The sequence below is a fragment of the Gymnoscopelus braueri genome (genome assembly GCF_963280865.1).
Source record: "Gymnoscopelus braueri genome assembly, chromosome: 4".
Classification (NCBI taxonomy): Eukaryota; Metazoa; Chordata; class Actinopteri; order Myctophiformes; family Myctophidae; genus Gymnoscopelus; species Gymnoscopelus braueri.
This window is the reverse complement of record NC_137605.1, coordinates 55,551,409-55,570,793: the sequence shown is the minus strand read 5'-3', so window position 1 is coordinate 55,570,793 and position 19,385 is coordinate 55,551,409. Positions and strand designations below refer to the sequence as shown.

The window sequence follows — 19,385 nt, the reverse complement described above, 5'->3', positions numbered from 1 at the left end:
AGTTCTAACAGAACTCAGCACTTCACCTCTGCCTCTGAGTCTGTCTCACTGAGCTGTGAGGGAAACTATACTGAATGGAAAGTGAAGAGTTACCCTGAGCGATTTACACCGGCTTCACCTAGCAAGGGGCCAATGACCAGATATACATGGGAAGTCAGCAGCTATGCTCTCACCAGTGGAGTGTACTGGTGTGAGTCTGGACTGGGAGAGTACAGCAATGCTGTCAACATCACAGTACATAGTGAGTTCAGTTACTTCATTTACTACCTATCAACTCATTAAAAGCATGTTTTTATATTTGTTCAGTGTAAATCCAAACTTTAACTTTCTCATGTTCTGTCATCCTGGTCAGTCCTGTTCACCCTGTGACTGAGGGACATTCTGTGACTCTTCAATGCAAATACAAATACACAGACCCGTCTTTCACTAAGGTGGAATTTTATAGAAATGAAGAACTGGTTCAAGATGAACCCAATGGAGAGATGATCATACCTGCTGTATCTAAGTCTGATGAGGGATTCTACAAGTGCAGATATTCTGGAGGAGAATCACCACAGAGCTGGGTGGCTGTGGCATGTGAGTATAATGGTTTTTTGATTGATTGATTGAAATTTTTATTAGGCAAAAGAATGTAAAACAACACAGTTACATTTATAATGCTTTTGTCTAAAAGGTCCGGCCGGTATTTATTAAATGGGTTTTTTATTTCATGCTGTCTTTTCAAAAGAATGGCTTCCATTTACCCAATCATGGATTTCATGCTGTCTTTTCAAAAGAATGGCTTCCATTTACCCAATCATGGTTTGACATCGCCGTCTGTCAATCAACAGGAACGGGGCGGGACCATAGGGCGGGACCTATTTGCTGATTGGGTAATCCCTGGCTCTGGATTACTTTGGTCTGTCTGTAAAACTGAAGCCAGCTCCGCCATTTTTAAATCCCACTGAATATCACTAGTGTTTTTATCTGTAGATAAAGTAGGCCTATTATAATCGATTTGTAGTAAAAGTTATGGCATATGTGAATGAGAATGACTTGAGGGATGTGATGTTTACTTTAGATTAGATAGTTGTTGTTTTTTTCGCGGACCCCCCGAGGACCCCCCCGCGATTTCCTCCCTCACTAAAATGATAGCCTACTTACTTGTTAATGTTTTTTTTTCTTCACACATTTGGTAGAGAGAGAGAGAGAGAGAGAGAGAGAGAGAGAGAGAGAGAGAGAGAGAGAGAGAGAGAGAGAGAGAGATTGATTGATTGATTGAAATTTTTATTAGGCAAAAAGAATGTAAAACAACACAGTTACATTTATAATGCTTTTGTCTAAAAGGTCCGGCCAAAAAAGTCCTTGCGGACTTGTTTCCGTTGGGGTCCTTGAATTAATTTCATAGACATATATAGTAGCAACCAAACAGTTCAAAAATCAACATGAAAATACAGATAATACAGAAAAAATACAACTATGTACAAAAAAAAAAAAGAAAAAAAAGGAGCATGAAAAAAAAAATAAAAGTACAAAAAAAGGGGGGGGGGGGTGTGAAGCATGGAAAAATAACGATTATATACAAAAAATGCATGAGGAAATACAAAATATGTACAAAAAAGAGGAGGGGGGGGGGGTCGTCTGTCTACAGGGAAACTGGTACTATCTCCTCTTTCGGCCTCCAGAAAGATGAGTTTTTAGGGCTGTTTTGAATGAGCCCAGCGAACTGCATTTTTTGAGGGATGGGGTTAGACTATTCCATTCCTTGGTGGCTGTGCTATAGAAGGAGAATTTGCCCATGTTTGTTTTATGGGTGGGTGGTACCAGATTGTTGTTTACGCTCCCTCTAGTTTCGTGGCTGTGGGTGTCACTAACTTTTTCGAGGTATTTATACAGATATGCGGGTATACGGGGCATTTCGGGCAAATCTGCATTTACAATTTTGAAGACCAGACCCATTTTTAGTTGTTTAACCCTGTCTTCCACCCTGAGCCAGCCTAGGCTGGCAAAGTGAGTGGGAGAGAGGTGGGTCATGGGCCCCAGTCCGAGAAGTAGTCGGATCAGTTTGTTTTGGGAGGTTTGAAGCTTAGTCTGCAGTGACACTGAGGTGTTAGAGTACCAAGAGGAGCTAGCATAGTCAAAAAGGGGCTGAATCAGGGCCCCCGAGAGGGTCCTGAGGGCCTGAGGGTTGACAAAAGAGGAAACTCTGCCCATAAATCTGGTTCTCTGGTTTACTCCTTTGACCACCTTTGTTGCCATGCTTTCACCTGACAGGTATTTGTCGAGAATACATCCCAAATAGGTAATCTCTTCTTTGCTAGTAGGCCATATTGTCTAGGTCATTTTCGTTCAGTTTCGTTCCCATCAAGTGGATCTAAATATTCTCTGCTTCTTAAAAAAGATCTATTGGTAGTAAGTTAGAATTTTTTTTACCGACATCTGATTCGGCGCAGAATTTTTATAATTAGTGTTTAAAAGTCGGTACTATTTTCTTAGCAGCGTCGTAATACTTTCAAGGGGGTGGTGCGGTTTTTGGCACGTGATTCCCGTTACAACCAATGGGGTCGCCTCTTTAGTTCCACCATTTCCTGCAACAACAACAGCCATAGCAATGGTAACGTCAGAAGAAAATAAATCAAAACAAAGAAAATATCCTTCAAAAGCACGTCAAAAGGACTCGAAACGATGCTATATGAATCTTATGTCTGTCCAGAAAGAAGAGGTTCAGGAATTTACACGGACAAGATGGGATACATGTACAACAAGCCATGGATACACGACGGTCGTCTGTCCCGACCGAACTTCAACCAGGTGTTTGCACTTTTCCATTTACGGCCCGTAAATCTACATAAAGGTTCAAATTTCAAATATAAAGTGCTTACCGCATGGCCATTGATGTTACAATTCTGTATGGTCCCGCAGAAATACCCGTATATTCCGTATTGTTCAATAAAGAGTATTCTTAACCGATCGGTGGCCATTTTCTCACATTTATAATGTATCAGAGTGCAATACACCTCCCATCCGATAGGGTCGGATATGGTGAAAATGGCCACCGATCGGATTAACAGGCTTTTTATTGAACAATACGGAAGATACAGGTACTTCTCTGGGCCCGTACATAATTGTAACATCCATGGCCATGGGTAAGCATTTTAAATCTGAAATATGAACGTTTATGTAGATGTAGATGTGTTAATGGAGAAAGTGCAAACACCTGGTTGAATGTTTCAGGGCTACTACAGAACGTGCGTCAACGTTACTTATATAAACATCAACATTGTGTGGATATGGGTTCTTACAAGCCTCCTGAGGACGCTGGGTTTCACGCAACATTCTACCAGCGTTTTATTGACAAAAATACATTAATGTGATTAATGTGAGAGGAAACGGCAGAAGGATCAACTCTCTCAAACAGAAACGTCAGGTGAGCCACACACACACACACACACACACACGGAGGGGGGGCTCACATTTTAACATGAGACTGAAATAATTTAATGTGTTATCAGATAAAAGCATTGAAAATAGCAGATCTACAAGCTCACAACACATCACAACTCGTGAGCTTGTAGATCTGCTATTTTCAATAGATTTATTTGGGGGGAGACACATTTTAACATGAGACTGAAATCATTTTTTATGTTATCACATGAAAAAAAACATTTGAAAATAGCATATCTACAAGCTCACAACACGTCGCGTTGTGAAAGTAAAACTACCTCAAAATTCTACTTGAGTACAGTAGCCTACTTGAGTAAATGTACTTAGTTACTTTACACCACTGAAAGTACAGGTACTAAAGAAAACGTACAGTACTGAATGTCCACCACTGCATCTCACCAGTGCTGATAAAGCCCATAAGCTAATTGGCAATATGGCCAAGTAAGAGATTGTAAACAAAACATGCATGTCAACATTGCACTGTCAAATATTGATTTGTCATTTTATGATTGTATGGTTGCTATTACTGTATTCCTGATGTTCCATCTCTGATAACTCAGACATCTTTGCATCGTTAACAGCTAATACACCAGATGTTGTGATTGATAAAGAGTCCAGGGAAGTGTCTGTATTAGATAGCCTGCACCTTTGACTCTAGCCTAGAGGAAGCCTTTATGCCAAAGGTCATTAAATACCAACCACTCCTACATACCATCTCAGAGCTGGGCTATTAAGTGCAGACTATTTGTTTTTATATTTGGCAGCCTATAGGACATACCCACATACTAGAGGGTTTAGAGGGTAAAGGGTATGTTAGAGGGTTTCAACAACTTTGGATGCCCAAAAAGGAGGCAAAAAGGTTGGCAAAGTATTGTGCTGTAATTGGCAGCCGCCATATATGGCGGAGACGGTGTTACTTATACCCATAGAGTACTGAGTGACATATTGTATCGTGAAGACATATGCCAGGATTATGTGAATGTAACCTTACTGCACCTATAATATTTGTGTCCCTGTATGTTTCTCCTTTATGTGAACATAAATAAATGGTTAAAATGTGTGTGTGTGTGTGTGTGTGTGTGTGTGTGTGTGTGTGTGTGTGTGTGTGTGTGTGTGTGTGTGTGTGTGTGTGTGTGGGGAAATGAACCACCCTTCGCTGACCGCTACAAGATCTTCTGTGAGAGTCATCCGCCATGGCTTATAGTTGACCAAGAGGTGCTGAAAATAAACCAGCTACGAAGGATGTTCGTAAACACAGTGAAGAAGCATGAGGATCTTGATGCTTAAAACTACAGGTAACTCAAATACCATGTGTGTCTTTGACAGTTCTGGGAAACAAAACAAAAACCTTTATGCTGAAAAGTATATTATAGATGTATTCCCTCACAAAAACGTCTATGAGAGTATATTTAAACTAAATTGGCTATCATTGTTAATACATCTTTATTTATACACTTGTGCTCATCTTTCCCTAACATTTTATGTTGCAGGCAGGATAAATTGAAGCGGAGGTTGACCCCTGATTTCCCCCAGCTGGTTTTTCACTCCCCTACCAAGTGCAACATCTCTGAACATACATACATGTCCTTCCTAGGTATTTTAGGAAAAAGGTTTGGTGATGCAGGGCTGCAAGACATACTCATTGAGTCGGTGCCCCAAATCCATTAATGGTGTGATCAGTGGTCATCCACAGGAGATGCAGTCTGCACTTTCATATTTTGTCATATTTGTATACTATTTTGCTGCCGTTGCACTGTCAACCAACATTTCTCTGTTCATACCTGTGAGTGACACAGAAGGCCTGATCTGGGGGGTGGGTGGGAGGGTTGATGTACAAATGACACATGCTGTGACACACTGTGGTATTTTAATAAATATTTCATACCATATGTTGTAATCATTTGGAGCTTTAGTGTATTTATTTTACTCTAGTCCATTTTTGGCATTATTCCAATCTAGGGGGCTGATTTTCAGCCATTTTGGGCCAAGGAGTGCTGCTTTTTTTCTCCTACCTTTCAGTACACAGTAGGTTGTGACATTTTCTATGTATGAAATATAAGCTTTTAGCTAAATGTACTATGTGTATGTTTCATTGTGCTGTGGCACCAATCACTTCAGTAGAAGCGTTTTCTTTCAACATTTCATGATCAAAATTCAAACATGAGTACACTAAGGCACCAATACTTGTTTCAGATGTTAGGTAAATGTATTTATGACATTTGAGAAAGATTTTGTGTTGCCAAAATCAATTTTCAATATTTTACAAGCAAAAATAGCAGCACAAGATTTTCGTTTTTTGGTTATTCACTTTAATATACATTTCTGGCTTGTGAAAAAATACTGCAGGATTTTGTGCGGAGGTATTTTAACCCAAAGTCCACAAGGGTATTGTCTATGCAAAAATGCATTGAAAAAGTAGATCCAAGACGTGGGAACGAAATTCATTTTCTAGGCACTTTTTGGAGGGTCACAACACGGCCTATAGTGATGATTGTGTCATCGACTATGACCTTGAAGTCATCTACCTTCATTTTACTGAGGGAATGTTTGGTCCCAAATAGGATGGATTCAGTTTTCCCAAGGTGTAGTGACAGTTTGTTATCGGTAAGCCAGGTACGGATTTTTGAGAGTTCAGAGCTGAGAGCTTCCTCAACTTGCAACTTGTCCTCACCCGAGATCAGGAGTGCCGAGTCATCAGCGAACAGGAACAGTTTGCAGTTACAGGCAGCATTCATGTCGTTAATGTATAGAAGGAACAGTAACGGCCCTAGAATGCTGCCTTGAGGAACCCCGCAGCTCACCGGGAGGGATGAGGACATGGTTCCGTTGATGTCAACCACTTGTTCTCTACCCTCCAAGTAAGATCTCATCCAATTTAGTGATGTGCAATCAAAACCAATCGCCCTCAGCTTATCAAGTAGAATTGCGTGGTTTACAGTGTCAAACGCCTTTTGGAGGTCCAGCATGACCATGCCACAGTATTTGCCCGAGTCTACCTCACGTTTGATGTAGTCGGTCAAATATAGTAGGCATGTGTCAGTGGAGTGGGATGTTCTGAAGCCCGATTGGAATTCAAACAACAGTTTGCGCTCTCTGAGGTAGCTGTTGATTTGTTCTTGGATTGATCGCTCTATAACCTTTGAGATGGAACAAAGGATGGAAACAGGCCTATAGTTGCCAGGATCTAGTTTGCTTCCTTTTTTAAATAGAGGGATTACTCTTGCCAACTTGAATTCTTGTGGGACGTGACACTGACTGATGGATAAGTTTGTAATGTGGGCTACTATGGGAGCAATGGAGACCGCTGCGTCTCTGAGGAATCTGGTGGGGATGTTGTCAAGGCCGGTGGCCTTGTTTGGCTTTAGGGCGAGGAGTTTGTTTTGCACATCAACAGTCAATACAGGTTTGAAAAAGAAGGAATCTTTTTTAGCCCCTAGTTTCTCATAGTGAGCTTGAATGTGGTCGGGGCCAAACAGACCTGAATGCTGAGGGAGTTTGCTTACCAACTGGGTTGCAACTGTGGTGAAGAAACTGTTAAAACAGTCCGCTACCAATTGCTTGTCGGTAGTGAGCGAGCCACTTGAAATAATGCAAATGTTTGTAGATTTTGTCTGAATTTTTCCGTTGCAGCCTAATTGTTTTAGTGCCTCCCACAGTTTTTGTGGGTGGCTTTTGTTTGCCTCTATGTTCTCATTTAAGAAATTCTTTTTGGCATTTCTGATCAATTTAGTAACTACATTTCGTAGATTTCTGCACTTTTCAAGTAGCTGCTCACTTTTGTTTTTCCTGAACTCTGAGTAGCTTTTGTTCCTGAGTTTGATGGCATTCAAAATGTCACCCTTCATCCAAGGTTCTGTGCTAGCTTTGACCCTCACCACCTTTGTGGGTGCGATGTTATCAAGTACACACAAAAAAGCTTTTTTGAAACAGGACCAGGACTCCTCCACAGAGGTGCAATTTAGGACATGGGACCAGTCCATTTTTCCAAGAGCTGTTGTTAGAAGATCACTTGAGTAGTGTTTCATAGACCTGCAGCTGATTGTCCTGTGACAATAAGCCCCAGGTCTGTGAATCTTCCGAGTGCAGAAAATGATATTGTGATCACTTAAGCTACACTCAATCACCCCGCTCCTGGAAATTCTGGATTGGTCCGTTGTCAACACTAGGTCTATGATTGATTGAGAAGCAGTGCCTACCCTTGTAAAATGCTTTATCAGCTGGGTAAAGCTGTGCAGGTCACAGAACTTTCTGAGGGACTTAAAGGTGGCTGAGTCTTTCTTCAGAACACAGGTGTTAAAGTCACCAATTAGTACCGTCTCAGAGTTTCCTAAACTCGCCACATGATCCTCAATCAAGTCATAAAAAGCATTTTGCTCTGGGGGTCTGTAGATGGCGCCAATTATCAGTGGTTTTGCATGTGGGTATAAAATTTTGACCCAGACCGATTCAGTGGGGTTGTTATCCATATCTGGGATCACATCGTAAATAATGTCTGATCTCACATAGATGCAAACCCCACCCCCAGAGAGATTTCTGTCTTTCCTGATGACATTGTAGCCCTTTATTTCAATCTCAAAGTCCTTGATGGATTTATCCAACTTAGTTTCTGAGATTGAAATAATGTCTACCCTGCCACTTCCAAACATGGATCTCAGCTCAGACATTTTTTCAGAGTTTTTAAGACTGTTAACATTCAAGTGAACAATGTGGGTACCTCTAGTCGAAAAGAGCGCATCCATGTCCTCAGTTGAATAGTAACCATTGTCCTTCACAGGCTCTGGGGGGTCGGTGGGGGGGGTCGGAGGTGTGGGTGGGGGAGGGGGGGACTTTGTGATGTCCGCGGGGGGGGGTGTGGAGGTGATTTGAGGCCGCAAATCCTTCCTTAGATCTGCCGTGGGGGTGGGGGTGGTGGATGTGGGGGAGGGGTGGTGTGGTGAAACCCTTGTGTCGACCTCGGCCAAATTCCTCCAGGCAAAGGACTGTTTGGGAAAAAGGGAAACTCTCTGTTTCCACGATCCCACAGGGGAAAACCCTGTAGATGTCCAGTGACCGCTTGGAAAACAGGGAAAGGAACTCCGTTTCCCAGCATTCCTCTCGGTGGGATACTATGCGGTTGTCCTGGTATCGTCTGGTGGTGGTGGTGGTGGAGGAGGAGGAGGAGGAGGGGGGGGTGGGGGAGGGGGGAAGCTGTTGTCCCGCGTTGACGTCAAGCGGTGGTGCCAGGAGACGGTAGAAACAGGGGAAAAAACACTGTTTTCTTGAGCTTCTCTCTGGGAGATATCCTGCTGTTGTATTGGGCCCGTGTGGCGCATGTGGAAATCCTCATTATGACGCTGCTGTTGGGGAAGCCCTTGACTCGTCATCGGCCACATTCTTTCAGACGGTGGTCTGCTTGAGAATGTAGGTCCTGGAGCCAGCACGCACGTTAACCGGGACAAATAATCCATCCTTGTTTCTCCAGCTGTTTGCTGGGGTTCGTTCTTATCAGGTGAGGTGGGCCGTTGCCAAACAAAGTTATTTGTCTGCATGTCGTGGACCGGACCTTTTCGGGCACTTCCGTCGCGTTGGAAATCAGCTGTGAAGTTGCTTAAGCCAGTGAAGTTTTGATCATAGTGAGTCTCCGTGCTCTTCACGGTCGGTGGGCCGGGATTAGGATGTACGTTTCCCGACAACAGTAAACTCAACCAAATAATCTTTCTTACTGTAAAGCCGTCGAGCTGGATTGGTGTCCTTTTCCGTGTTTGTACCGATTTACTCGCGCCGAACACTTTAAAAAGTAACGTCGACGCGTCTTGCGGTAAATCTCCGTTTTCACTCGCTCTCCGTTGAAGCTGCACATTGTGGGATTCAATAAAGACTAATCCTTGCAATATAGCAGCGTAGAACAGCACCAGGTTGTTGCTGGTAGTGATGATCCTTTTGAGGCGAAGGTGTTGATTTCGCCGTTGAAGAATAGAGCGCGGTGTGGAAAGCAGGAGCGGTGAAAAGGTGCGACCGTCCTCGTTGAAAGCCATCTCACTGATGGTAACAATTTACCTTTCTTGTTTTTAACAATATGCAAATGTACACACTATTATATATTACTTTTCAATGCAATAATTCTCTGTAATAACGTTCCAGCTTTGTTTCTATTAAACAGACATGACAGTGGTCTCCCAGGTTTATAACAGTATAGTTGAATCACAATGTATAGACTAGGTGCTAAAATGAGTTGTTCTAATATTAATCTGTGTTTAAAATGCTATTTTGACTTTCCTTGTCATCATAGTGTTTCAACCTTCAGTGAGTGGATCTCCTCCACCTTCAGTGAGTGTACCTGTGGAACCAAGTTCTCCAGTGGGGTTGATTGTAGGACTTGTTGTTGTGATTCTACTGACCATCCTGCTGATCCTGCTGTGTCGATACAGAACATCTAAAGGTGAGAAACACTACATTAGATTCATTATATCTGATTACAATCACTGAGCAGCTCTAAAACATTATTAGTATATTTATGGTACAACTTGTTTTTAATTTACAGATCCATGCTGTGTCAGGTAAGTACAGTATTAATCTCTGTATATTCATGAACATGACAGCAGTAGATTCCAACTTGTTTTCTGTTTAATTTCTGATAGATTTTCTTTTTTATTACAGACCTGCTCAGTCTCAGGGAACCAATCAGGGCTCCGCTTCAGACCAGAGGACCAATCAAAGTGGAGCTCCTGATGATGTGTACTGCCCTCTGCAGCACGGTCAGTGTTTTATGTTGTTTTTGGAAGTATGTTAAAGTTTGTCAGTTAATAGTTAGTTGTTTGTTTTTTCTTAAAGTCATACTTTTTCAACTAAACAAAAGTTATTTTTAATATCGATCGTTGCTGTCTGGCATCTACATTATTTCAACTTTTTATGTTTTTTCATGAATTAATGCCCTATTTCTTCATACAACAGCAAAAGTAGCTAAAATACCAATCTACAAGCTCACAACACGTCACATGTCGTGAGCTTGTAGATCTGCTATTTTTGCTATTTCAAAAACATTTTGAAAGTGGTTAAGTGTTAAGGGTTTTATATATAGGTGTATTGAACAAATGAAAAGTATTAGCAAGAGCTTGTGACTAACTACCATTGGAACACAGGTTCTTTTTTTCCCCCTGAAAAGTAATGCTTTCGGACAGGTTTCCACCTGACAGCGATGATATCATCTTTCAATGGAATATATTTTAATTTTTCAGATTTTTGCTTTCCAAAGTATAATCTTGGGCCTTTAGACGCTGCAGTATTCATTTTTGAGCGCTCTTTCCACATAGACAAACACTGTAATGACAATGGAGCTACAAGGGGTGTCACTAAAACATAATACTTTTTTTTTTGCTAAACAGTTAAATGAATTTAATTAGCATAATACTTAATTAAATTGAATCCATGATTGAAATAACAACAATAATAAATAATGCTTATGTGTTTACCTTTAGCCAACACAAGTGTCTATGGTGTAATCCAGCACGATGATGACTATGAAAATGGTACAGTACCTTTTAAACATACAATCAAATGATTTTAATCTGATTTAATTTCATTTGTTTTGATCTTATGGAATATTAATGTTAGGAGTGTCATATTTTTCTTGTTCAGATTTATCTTGATTTTCTTGGTAATGTTTTAGTATCTTCTCAGTGGGTGGAGGGGGCGTGGCCCTCTGTCACTTGCTCTGTTCACATGAAATTCATATTATCTCCGCCAGACCGGGATTAGTTTTTTGCCCCTGTCCGTCATGTGTCTGTTTGTCTCCAAGTAGCTAATCTCGGTCACTGATGGACCGATCGATGTGAAATGTTCTCACACTAAAAGTAGAGCCATCTTTTTTTAATCGGCCTCATGGTGGTGCTATAACAGGCACAACTCCATATACACACAGCTTCATCGTGTCTGCACCCCACGACTGATACAGCTCTGGATAGGCAACCAGGCCTGGTGGAGAGCGTACTTCCCTAGTTTACTGTCTGACAGTGTCATCACCTCATTCACAGGCTTTCTCATGAAGGAGAAACTTCATATTTATGCTTATTGTGTTTTATTGTATTTACAGATCCAGGTTATGTCAGGTAAGTACACTATTTATCTGTATCTATTCATCAACATGACAGCAGTAGATTCCATCTTGTTTTATACTTCATTTCTACTAAATATTTTATATTTTAATTACAGACCCATTCCATATCAGGAAACCAATGAGGGCTCAGCAGCAGACCATGGGACTGGTGCTGCTGATGACTTGTACTGCCCTAGGACTAGATCTAAAAGTGCGCTTGTGCGTAAATGCGTGTGTGTGCGTCGTGTCTGCGTGTGTGCGAAAATTCTCTGGTGTAGATCGGCCGTCAGTCAGTCAGTCAGTCAGTCAGTCAGTCAGTCAGTCAGTCAGACAGTTAGTTAGTTATCCCTGTGGGTAGTAGCATGAAACACGGGTTAGGTACAGGCAAGAGTAGAGAGATTAGTGACCAGTGACATCATCGATGAGGAATCCAAGCTAATAGAAATGGAAGGCTTTCTATTCTGCTATAATGGAAGCCATTGAATACAATTTTTTTTTATTATAAAAAAAAAACTGCCTAATGATGATGTCACTGGTAGGCAGGTTACTGAAGTGTCCACACCCCTCCTATAAGACGCAGACAGAGTAGAAAAAAATGGTACCATATCATCATGAGCATTAGTGAAGATCTATTAAATGAAGATAGGTTGAACATGGGTGTAGTCGTCCTTTAAGGACACTTCTGATGACGACAACTGTCTAATTTTAATCTAAATATAAACAACTAATTTTAACTAATGTCATTTTTGTAATATTTATGTGTTTAACTTTAGGCGATACTAGTGTCTATGAAGAACTGAAGCGATCTGATGATGACTATGAAAATGGTACATTATACAGTATATTATTTTAAATTTCTCATGTCATATTGTTGTTCAGAGTTATTCATGTTTTGAGGTCAAATTGTTGAGTAAATGTCCAATAATCAGAGATATCTATGTGATTTATTAAGATGGAATGGGAGCTGAACTCAGTGAATGACAAGACTCTGGCAACCATGAGAGGTGAATACAACAATATATTCATCAAACTGTTAAAACATTACAAACATTCTACAAAGCTTCTAATTGTCTTTCAACTCATGTTTCACTCACAGAATCATCAGTTCCTGAATCTGCACTTTGATCCACTTCCTTCAGATGTCAGGAATCAGTAAAGAGTCTGTGTAAGATGAAACCCTGTGATAATGGATGAGGAGGTATTGATGTGCATCACCTGCATATTGTTGCTGTCGGACAGAAACCTGTGTCACACAAAAGTTGCAAAAATAGCCGATCTACAAGCTCACAATATGACACAGTGTGAGCTTGTAGATCTGCAATTTCTTTCCATTTTTTAAAAATGTACTAAATGAAAGTGAAACTGGTTTAGAGGGCCTGTGGGTTTCATAAATATTGAACCAATGAAAAGTATTGAGAAGAGCTTATGCCTAAATAATAACTACATTGGCTCCATTAGAACTCAGGTTATTTTAGTCCTTTTCCTGAAAAGTAACGGTTTTGGAGATAAGAGGTTTCCACCTGACAGCAACAATATATTCTTCTTTTGTGTTCCCACAGCAGATAAAATACCAGACTACATTGTACTGCATGTTCAATGACAGTCTATCCTGTACATTTATACTGTAACTTTGTTTCAGATCCGTGAAGGACAACCTAACATGATAGATGGTTTATTTGTCAAATCACCATATAAATAAATGTATAAAGTAATGTTTACATGTATCAACTGTTACCCTGTCCAGGGGTAAAAGTTGAGCATGTATTTTGTGTGCAAAATATTGGATACAAATGTCCCATTATGTCCTGCAGTGGGTCTAAGATAGACAGAGTAACCTCAACATAAGTACAATACTTCATTGGATGAACCTTTCTCTCAATGAAACAGACAAGACAAAACTAAAAACTGTTTCAATATAGACAGCTGGCTTAAGATTATTTAGATTTGGTATCTATGAAGCAAGCAGCAGCAGTTCTTCAACATCAGTGACCACATGGACCTTTTTTAGTCTAATAATGTTAGTTTTGAACAAAAAAATAATAATTATGATGTACATGTACAACAGCCAGAGGAGACTGGGTTCTTCCCCACATTTCTTATTTGTATTTTTGTCTTCACTTTTACTTATAGTAGCCTACATACACATGTATGTACTTTCAAACAAGAACACATGGTGCAGGTTGCTGGTCCACAAGACCATGATGTTAATTACTGTATATGTTGGTGTAAATAGCACCCTGAATAGATTTGTGTTTCAATATATATTCTGTTAATTAATATCCATATTGTGAACCCAGGTAATAGTAACGCAATGTTATAAAAACTCAGGGAAACAAATTCCTTACCAAGACACTTCATCACCAATATGTTTGTAAAGGTTCTAGTAACACAGTTCAAAAGGTTTAAATTCAACTCCGAGATTTTTCTATTATTCCCTGACAATGAGAGGTAATCATCAAGTCACAGGGCTTGATGGTTCCAGCCCCAAATACATGAACATGTTTGTGTTTTATTGTACTGTACATGGTATTTTTTCAAATGTTTTTTTTCTAGATATTAATTTGTTGTTTTTGTTTTATTGTAAACATGTTTTTTCTGCCCTGAGCCTGGTCCCTATAGAGGGAAGCTGGTATCCTTGTTGTGTAGCTGTTCACACAACCACAACACCATTGTCTATGTATTATCCATTTGTGTTGTTTATGGTTTCCATAGCAACAGTGGTCAGCAGGTCAGTAAAGAAAGTGAATTGAACACCTACAGGATTTAGAACATTCTACCTGATGATGTAAGACTAAAGGCTCTTCATCTTTTAAATCACTTCTCAAAACCTTTATAGTGTTTATTTTATGTCTATTAAATCACTTTACTTTTGGTTATTTTTATGTGGTTTCATTAGTTTTTAAATTATGTATATTTTCTTTAGATTTAAGCTTGTAGGCTATGTCCATATTGCTATATTACTGTATTTGTATCTTGATTTTATGAAGCAATGTGTATGCCTGTTTTGAAAACCGCTTAAAGTTTATTACGGGGCCAGAGCTCAGCTCTGGACCTGTTTTATTATTCCCTTTATTCTGTTTCTTCTGCCACTTTTCGCAGTTCTGGGTGAAACTCGGCCATATGGTAGATGGTCATGAAAAACTATCAAGAAATAAATCTCACAATCTTTCGTCAAAAGGTGGCGCTATAGCACTCAATTGAAAATGCCAACTTTGAACAGGTACAACTCATGCCCTGTTTGACCTACAGCCATAAAACTTCAATACACACATGCGTCTACTCATGATGAACAACTTTAACCCTCTGACTTTTGACCTCTGACCTTTAGATCTCCCACCATTTTGAATTATATGAAAAACAGTTAAAACCTATCTCCTCCTGGGATTTTTGAGTAATCTGCACGAAACGTTTTACACATGAACTTTGGACCTATGCCGACAAACAAGCAGCAAAGATTTTTCCATAAGTGAAAAAATGAAGCTTTAATGAGCCAATGAATATTGCAGTTTTATGACAATTATTCATCTGCCCCTAACACATACATGCAGACTCACATTTCTTTGAAACTTTGCGTTAATGTTGAGGGTCATTCCAAATATTACTGAAACCAATCTTACTCCAATTGGTCAAAGGGGGGCGCTATAGCGATTTTTTGAAAGTGCAAACTTTAAACAGGCAAAAGTCATGCCTCGTTTGGCCGACAGCCATTAAACCTGCTTACACATGTGCCTTGACTCATGAGGAACACATGTATCACGTTGACCAGTAAGCTCCGCCCTTAGATTGTCCGCAATTTTGAGCAGTTTGAAAAACACTTAAACCCAGGATTTTTCAGCTATTTGCGTGAAACTGTATCATCTGTGTGATCTCCTTTTTCACAAGTTCTTGTCTGTTGGTCCAATGGCTTCTCCCTTAAACGTGTGCCTCACAACCTGAAGGTTGCCAGTTCAAGCCTCACTTGATGCAGACTTCATTAAAGTTGCATTGCACACAACATGATTGTGTCAATTAATACATGTGCAATTGTTAAACATAACCTGAAATACTTATTTGAGAGGGTATGTTTTTGCAATGTATGACATACTTCATTCTGAAAATAGCCGATCTACAATCTCAAAACTTTTCAGATAGCAACGTGTTTCTGAGTTTGTAGATCGGCTGCTTTCACTGGTTCACTTTTATCTTCAACAGACAACCTCAGCCTGGACAAAGCTATAGCACTATAGGTAATGTTGCAGCCCGTCAATCCGAAGGTTGAGGGTTAGATTCCTGTTAATGGCAATAGGTTGACACGTCCAATCAATCCATTCTGCTTCCATCCTTCTCTCTCTTCAATCTATTGTTTCCATGTCTCTCTCTCTTCAATCTATTCCGTTTCCATGTCTCTCTCTCCGCCCTTAGATTGTTCGCAATTTTGAGCAGTTTGAAAAACACTTAAACCCAGGATTTTTCATTTATTTGCGTGAAATGGTATCATCTGTTTGACCTCCGTTTTCACTGGATCAGGTCTGTTGGTCCAATGGCTTCCCGCTTAAGTGAATGTTTCACAACAGCAAGATTGCCGGTTCAAGCCTCCCTTGGTGGAGACTTAATTTAAAGTACATTGCAAACAACAAGACTGTATTAATGAATACATATGCAATTGATAAAGATAACATGAAATGCTTATCTGAGAAGGTATGTTTTTGCAATGTATGACATACTTCATTCTGAAAATAGCCGATCTACAATCTCAAAACCTTTCAGATAGCAACGTGTTTCTGAGCTTGTAGATCGACTGCTTTCACTGGTTCACTTTTATCTTCAACAGACAACCTTAGCCTGGACAAAGCTATAGCACTATAGGTAGTGTTGCAGCCTGTCAATCCGAAGGTTGAGGGTTCGATTCCTGTTAATGGCAATAGGTTGAGATGTCCAATCAATCCATTCTGCTTCCATCTCTCTCTCTCTCTTCAATCTATTATGTTTCCATGTCTCTCTCTCTCTTCAATCTATTCTGTTTCCATGTCTCTCTCTCTCTCTCTCTCTCTCTCTCTCTTCAATCTATTCCGTTTCCATGTCTCCCTCTTCAATCTATTCTGTTTCCATGTCTCTCTCTCTCTCTCTCTCTCTCTCTCTCTCTCTCTCTTTTGAGGGGCGGCCATAGCTGAGTGGTTAGTGAGCCAGCCTAGGGAGCCAGAGGCCCTAGTTGCCCCAGGTACGATTCCAGGCCAGGCCAGCAAATGAAATTTGTCCCTGAGCAAGACTCTTAACCCTTATCTCTTCAATCTATTCCGTTTCCATGTCTCTCTCTCCGCCCTTAGATTGTCCGCAATTTTGAGCAGTTTGAAAAACACTTAAACCCAGGATTTTTCATTTATTTGCATGAAATGGTATCATCTGTTTGACCTCCGTTTTCACTGGATCAGGTCTGTTGGTCCAATGGCTTCCCGCTTAAGTGAATGTTTCACAACAGCAAGATTGCCGGTTCAAGCCTCCCTTGGTGGAGACTTAATTTAAAGTACATTGCAAACAACAAGACTGTATTAATGAATACATATGCAATTGATAAAGATAACATGAAATGCTTATCTGAGAAGGTATGTTTTTGCAATGTATGACATACTTCATTCTAAAAATAGCCGATCTACAATCTCAAAACCTTTCAGATAGCAACGTATTTCTGAGCTTGTAGGTCGGACTGCTTTCACTGGTTCACTTTTATCTTCAACAGACAACCTCAATCTGTACAAAGCTATAGCACTATAGGTAGTGTTGCACGGCCTGTCAATTCCGAAGGTTGAGGGTTTCGAATTCCTGTTAATGGCAATAGGTTGAGATGGTCCATTTCAATCCGTTTCTGCTTCCATCTCTCTCTCTATTCAGTCTATTTATTGTTTCCATGTCTTCTCTCTCTCTCTTCAATCTTGATTCCGACTTCCAAGATTCTCGAATCTCTCGTCTCTCTTCAATCTATTCGTATCCATGTCTCTCTCTCTCTCAATCTATTCCATTTTCCAAGTCCCTCTCTACTCTTTCCTCCTTCAATCTATTCAGTTTCTCTCTCTCTTTCTTCTCAATCTATTCCTTCTTCTCGTCTCTCTCTCTCCTCTCTCATCGCTCTCTCTCTCTTCTCTCTCTCTCTTCTCTCTTCTTCAATCTCTTCGATTCTCTCTCTTCTCTCTCTCTCTTCTTTCTCTTCAATCTATTCCGTTTCTCTCTCTCTCTCTTTCCTCTTCAATCTATTCCCTTTCTCTCTCTCTCTTTCTCTTCAATCTATTCCGTTTCTCTCTCTCTCTCTTTCTCTCAATCTATTCCGTTTATCTCTCTCTCTCTTCAATCTATTCCGTCTCTCTCTCTCTCTCTCTCTTCATACTATTCCGTCTCTCTCTCTATCTATCTCTCTCTCTCTCTCTCTCATCTCTCTCTCTCTCTCTCTCTCTCTCTCTCTCTCTCTCTCTCTCATCTCTCTCTCTCTCTCTCCTCTCTCTCTCTCTCTCTCTCTCTCTCTCTCTCTCTCTCTCTCTCTCTCTCTCTCTCTCTCTCTCTCTCTCTCTCTCTCTCTCTTTCTCATAATTATGTTCTTTTAGAAAGTGAGCAACAGCAACAGTCCACCTGGCCTATTCCCATGGATTGGATCTACCCCACCCTCACCTGCTGTCATTCCCCTCTCAATCCATAATCACACCTGCCCCTCACTCACTCCTCATTAGTCTCTCTCTCTCTCTCTCTCTCTCTCTCTCATCTCTCCTCTCTCTCCTCTCTCTCTCTCTCTCTCTCTCACTCTCTCTCTCTCTCTCTCTCTCTCTCTCTCTCTCTCTCTCTCTCTCTCTCTCTCTCTCTCTCTCTCTCTCTTCTCTCTCTCTCTCTCTCCTCGCTCTCTCTATTCCTGGCCCCGCTTATCGCTGCTTGCAGCTATATTTATTATTATTATTACGGGGCCAGAGCTCAGCTCTGGACCTGTTTTAATATTGCCTGTATTCTTCTGTTTCTGCCACTTTTCGCAGTTCTGGGTGAACCGTGCTGTCGCTTTTTACGAAACTCGGCCATATGGTAGATGGTCATGAAAAACTATCAAGAAATAAATCTCACAATCTTTCATCAAAAGGTGGCGCTATAGCACTCAATTGAAAATGCCAACTTTGAACAGGTACAACTCATGCCCTGTTTGACCTACAGCCATAAAACTTCAATACACACATGCGTCTACTCATGATGAACAACTTTAATCCTCTGACTTTTGACCTCTGACCTTTAGATCTCCCACCATTTTGAATTATATGAAAAGCAGCTAAAATCTCCTCCTGGGATTTTTGAGCAATCTGCACGAAACGTTTTACACATGAACTTTGGACCTATGCCGACAAACAGCAGCAAAGATTTTCCATAAGTGAAAAAATGAAGCTTTAATGAGCCAATGAATATTGCAGTTTTATGACAATTATTCATCTGCCCCTAACACATACATGCAGACTCACATTTCTTTGAAACTTTGCGTTAATGTTGAGGGTCATTCCAAATATTACTGAAACCAATCTTACTCCAATTGGTCAAAGGGGGGCGCTATAGCGATTTTTTGAAAGTGCAAACTTTAAACAGGCAAAAGTCATGCCTCGTTTGGCCGACAGCCATTAAACCTGCTTACACATGTGCCTTGACTCATGAGGAACACATGTATCACGTTGACCAGTAAGCTCCGCCCTTAGATTGTCCGCAATTTTGAGCAGTTTGAAAAATACTTAAACCCAGGATTTTTCAGCTATTTGCGTGAAACTGTATCATCTGTGTGATCTCCTTTTTCACAGGTTCTTGTCTGTTGCTCCAATGGCTTCTCCCTTAAACGTGTGCCTCACGACCACAAGGTTGCCGGTTCAAGCCTCACTTGATGCAGACTCATTTAAGTTGAATTGCA

General features: G+C 40.5%; 2 protein-coding genes across 3 annotated transcripts in view; both read left to right on the top strand.

Moving 5' to 3' along the window:
- The window catches only part of LOC308083684 (uncharacterized protein), a gene marked incomplete at its 3' end in the record, with an annotated part of 82,961 nt that overhangs the window by 24,496 nt on the left and 39,080 nt on the right, over window positions 1–19,385 (top strand). The gene's annotated exons all lie outside the window — the stretch shown is intronic.
- On the top strand, window positions 417–12,828 carry LOC308083887 (uncharacterized protein). Of its 2 annotated transcripts, XR_013933019.1 has the most exons (10): window positions 417–576; window positions 9,692–9,841; window positions 9,944–9,959; window positions 10,060–10,157; window positions 10,878–10,928; window positions 11,492–11,507; window positions 11,611–11,713; window positions 12,268–12,321; window positions 12,447–12,498; window positions 12,591–12,828. XR_013933019.1 is itself a non-coding variant. In XM_080426301.1 (8 exons), exons 1-8 carry the CDS (start codon window positions 483–485, stop codon window positions 12,275–12,277), a joined length of 504 nt encoding a protein of 167 aa, XP_080282427.1. In that variant the 5' UTR covers window positions 417–482; the 3' UTR covers window positions 12,278–12,311. The 2 variants fall into 2 exon arrangements, 1 of the variants encoding a protein (XP_080282427.1); XM_080426301.1 differs by lacking the exons at window positions 12,447–12,498; window positions 12,591–12,828 and having other exon boundaries at window positions 11,611–11,679; window positions 12,268–12,311.

Coding starts and splice junctions, on each gene's coding strand:
- LOC308083887 (XM_080426301.1), top strand. CDS start 483: ATGATCATACCTGCTGTATCTAAGTCTGATGAGGGATTCTACAAGTGC. Junction 577..9,691: donor GAGCTGGGTGGCTGTGGCAT/GTGAGTATAATG, acceptor TTGTCATCATAG/TGTTTCAACCTTCAGTGAGT. Junction 10,158..10,877: donor GTACTGCCCTCTGCAGCACG/GTCAGTGTTTTA, acceptor GTTTACCTTTAG/CCAACACAAGTGTCTATGGT.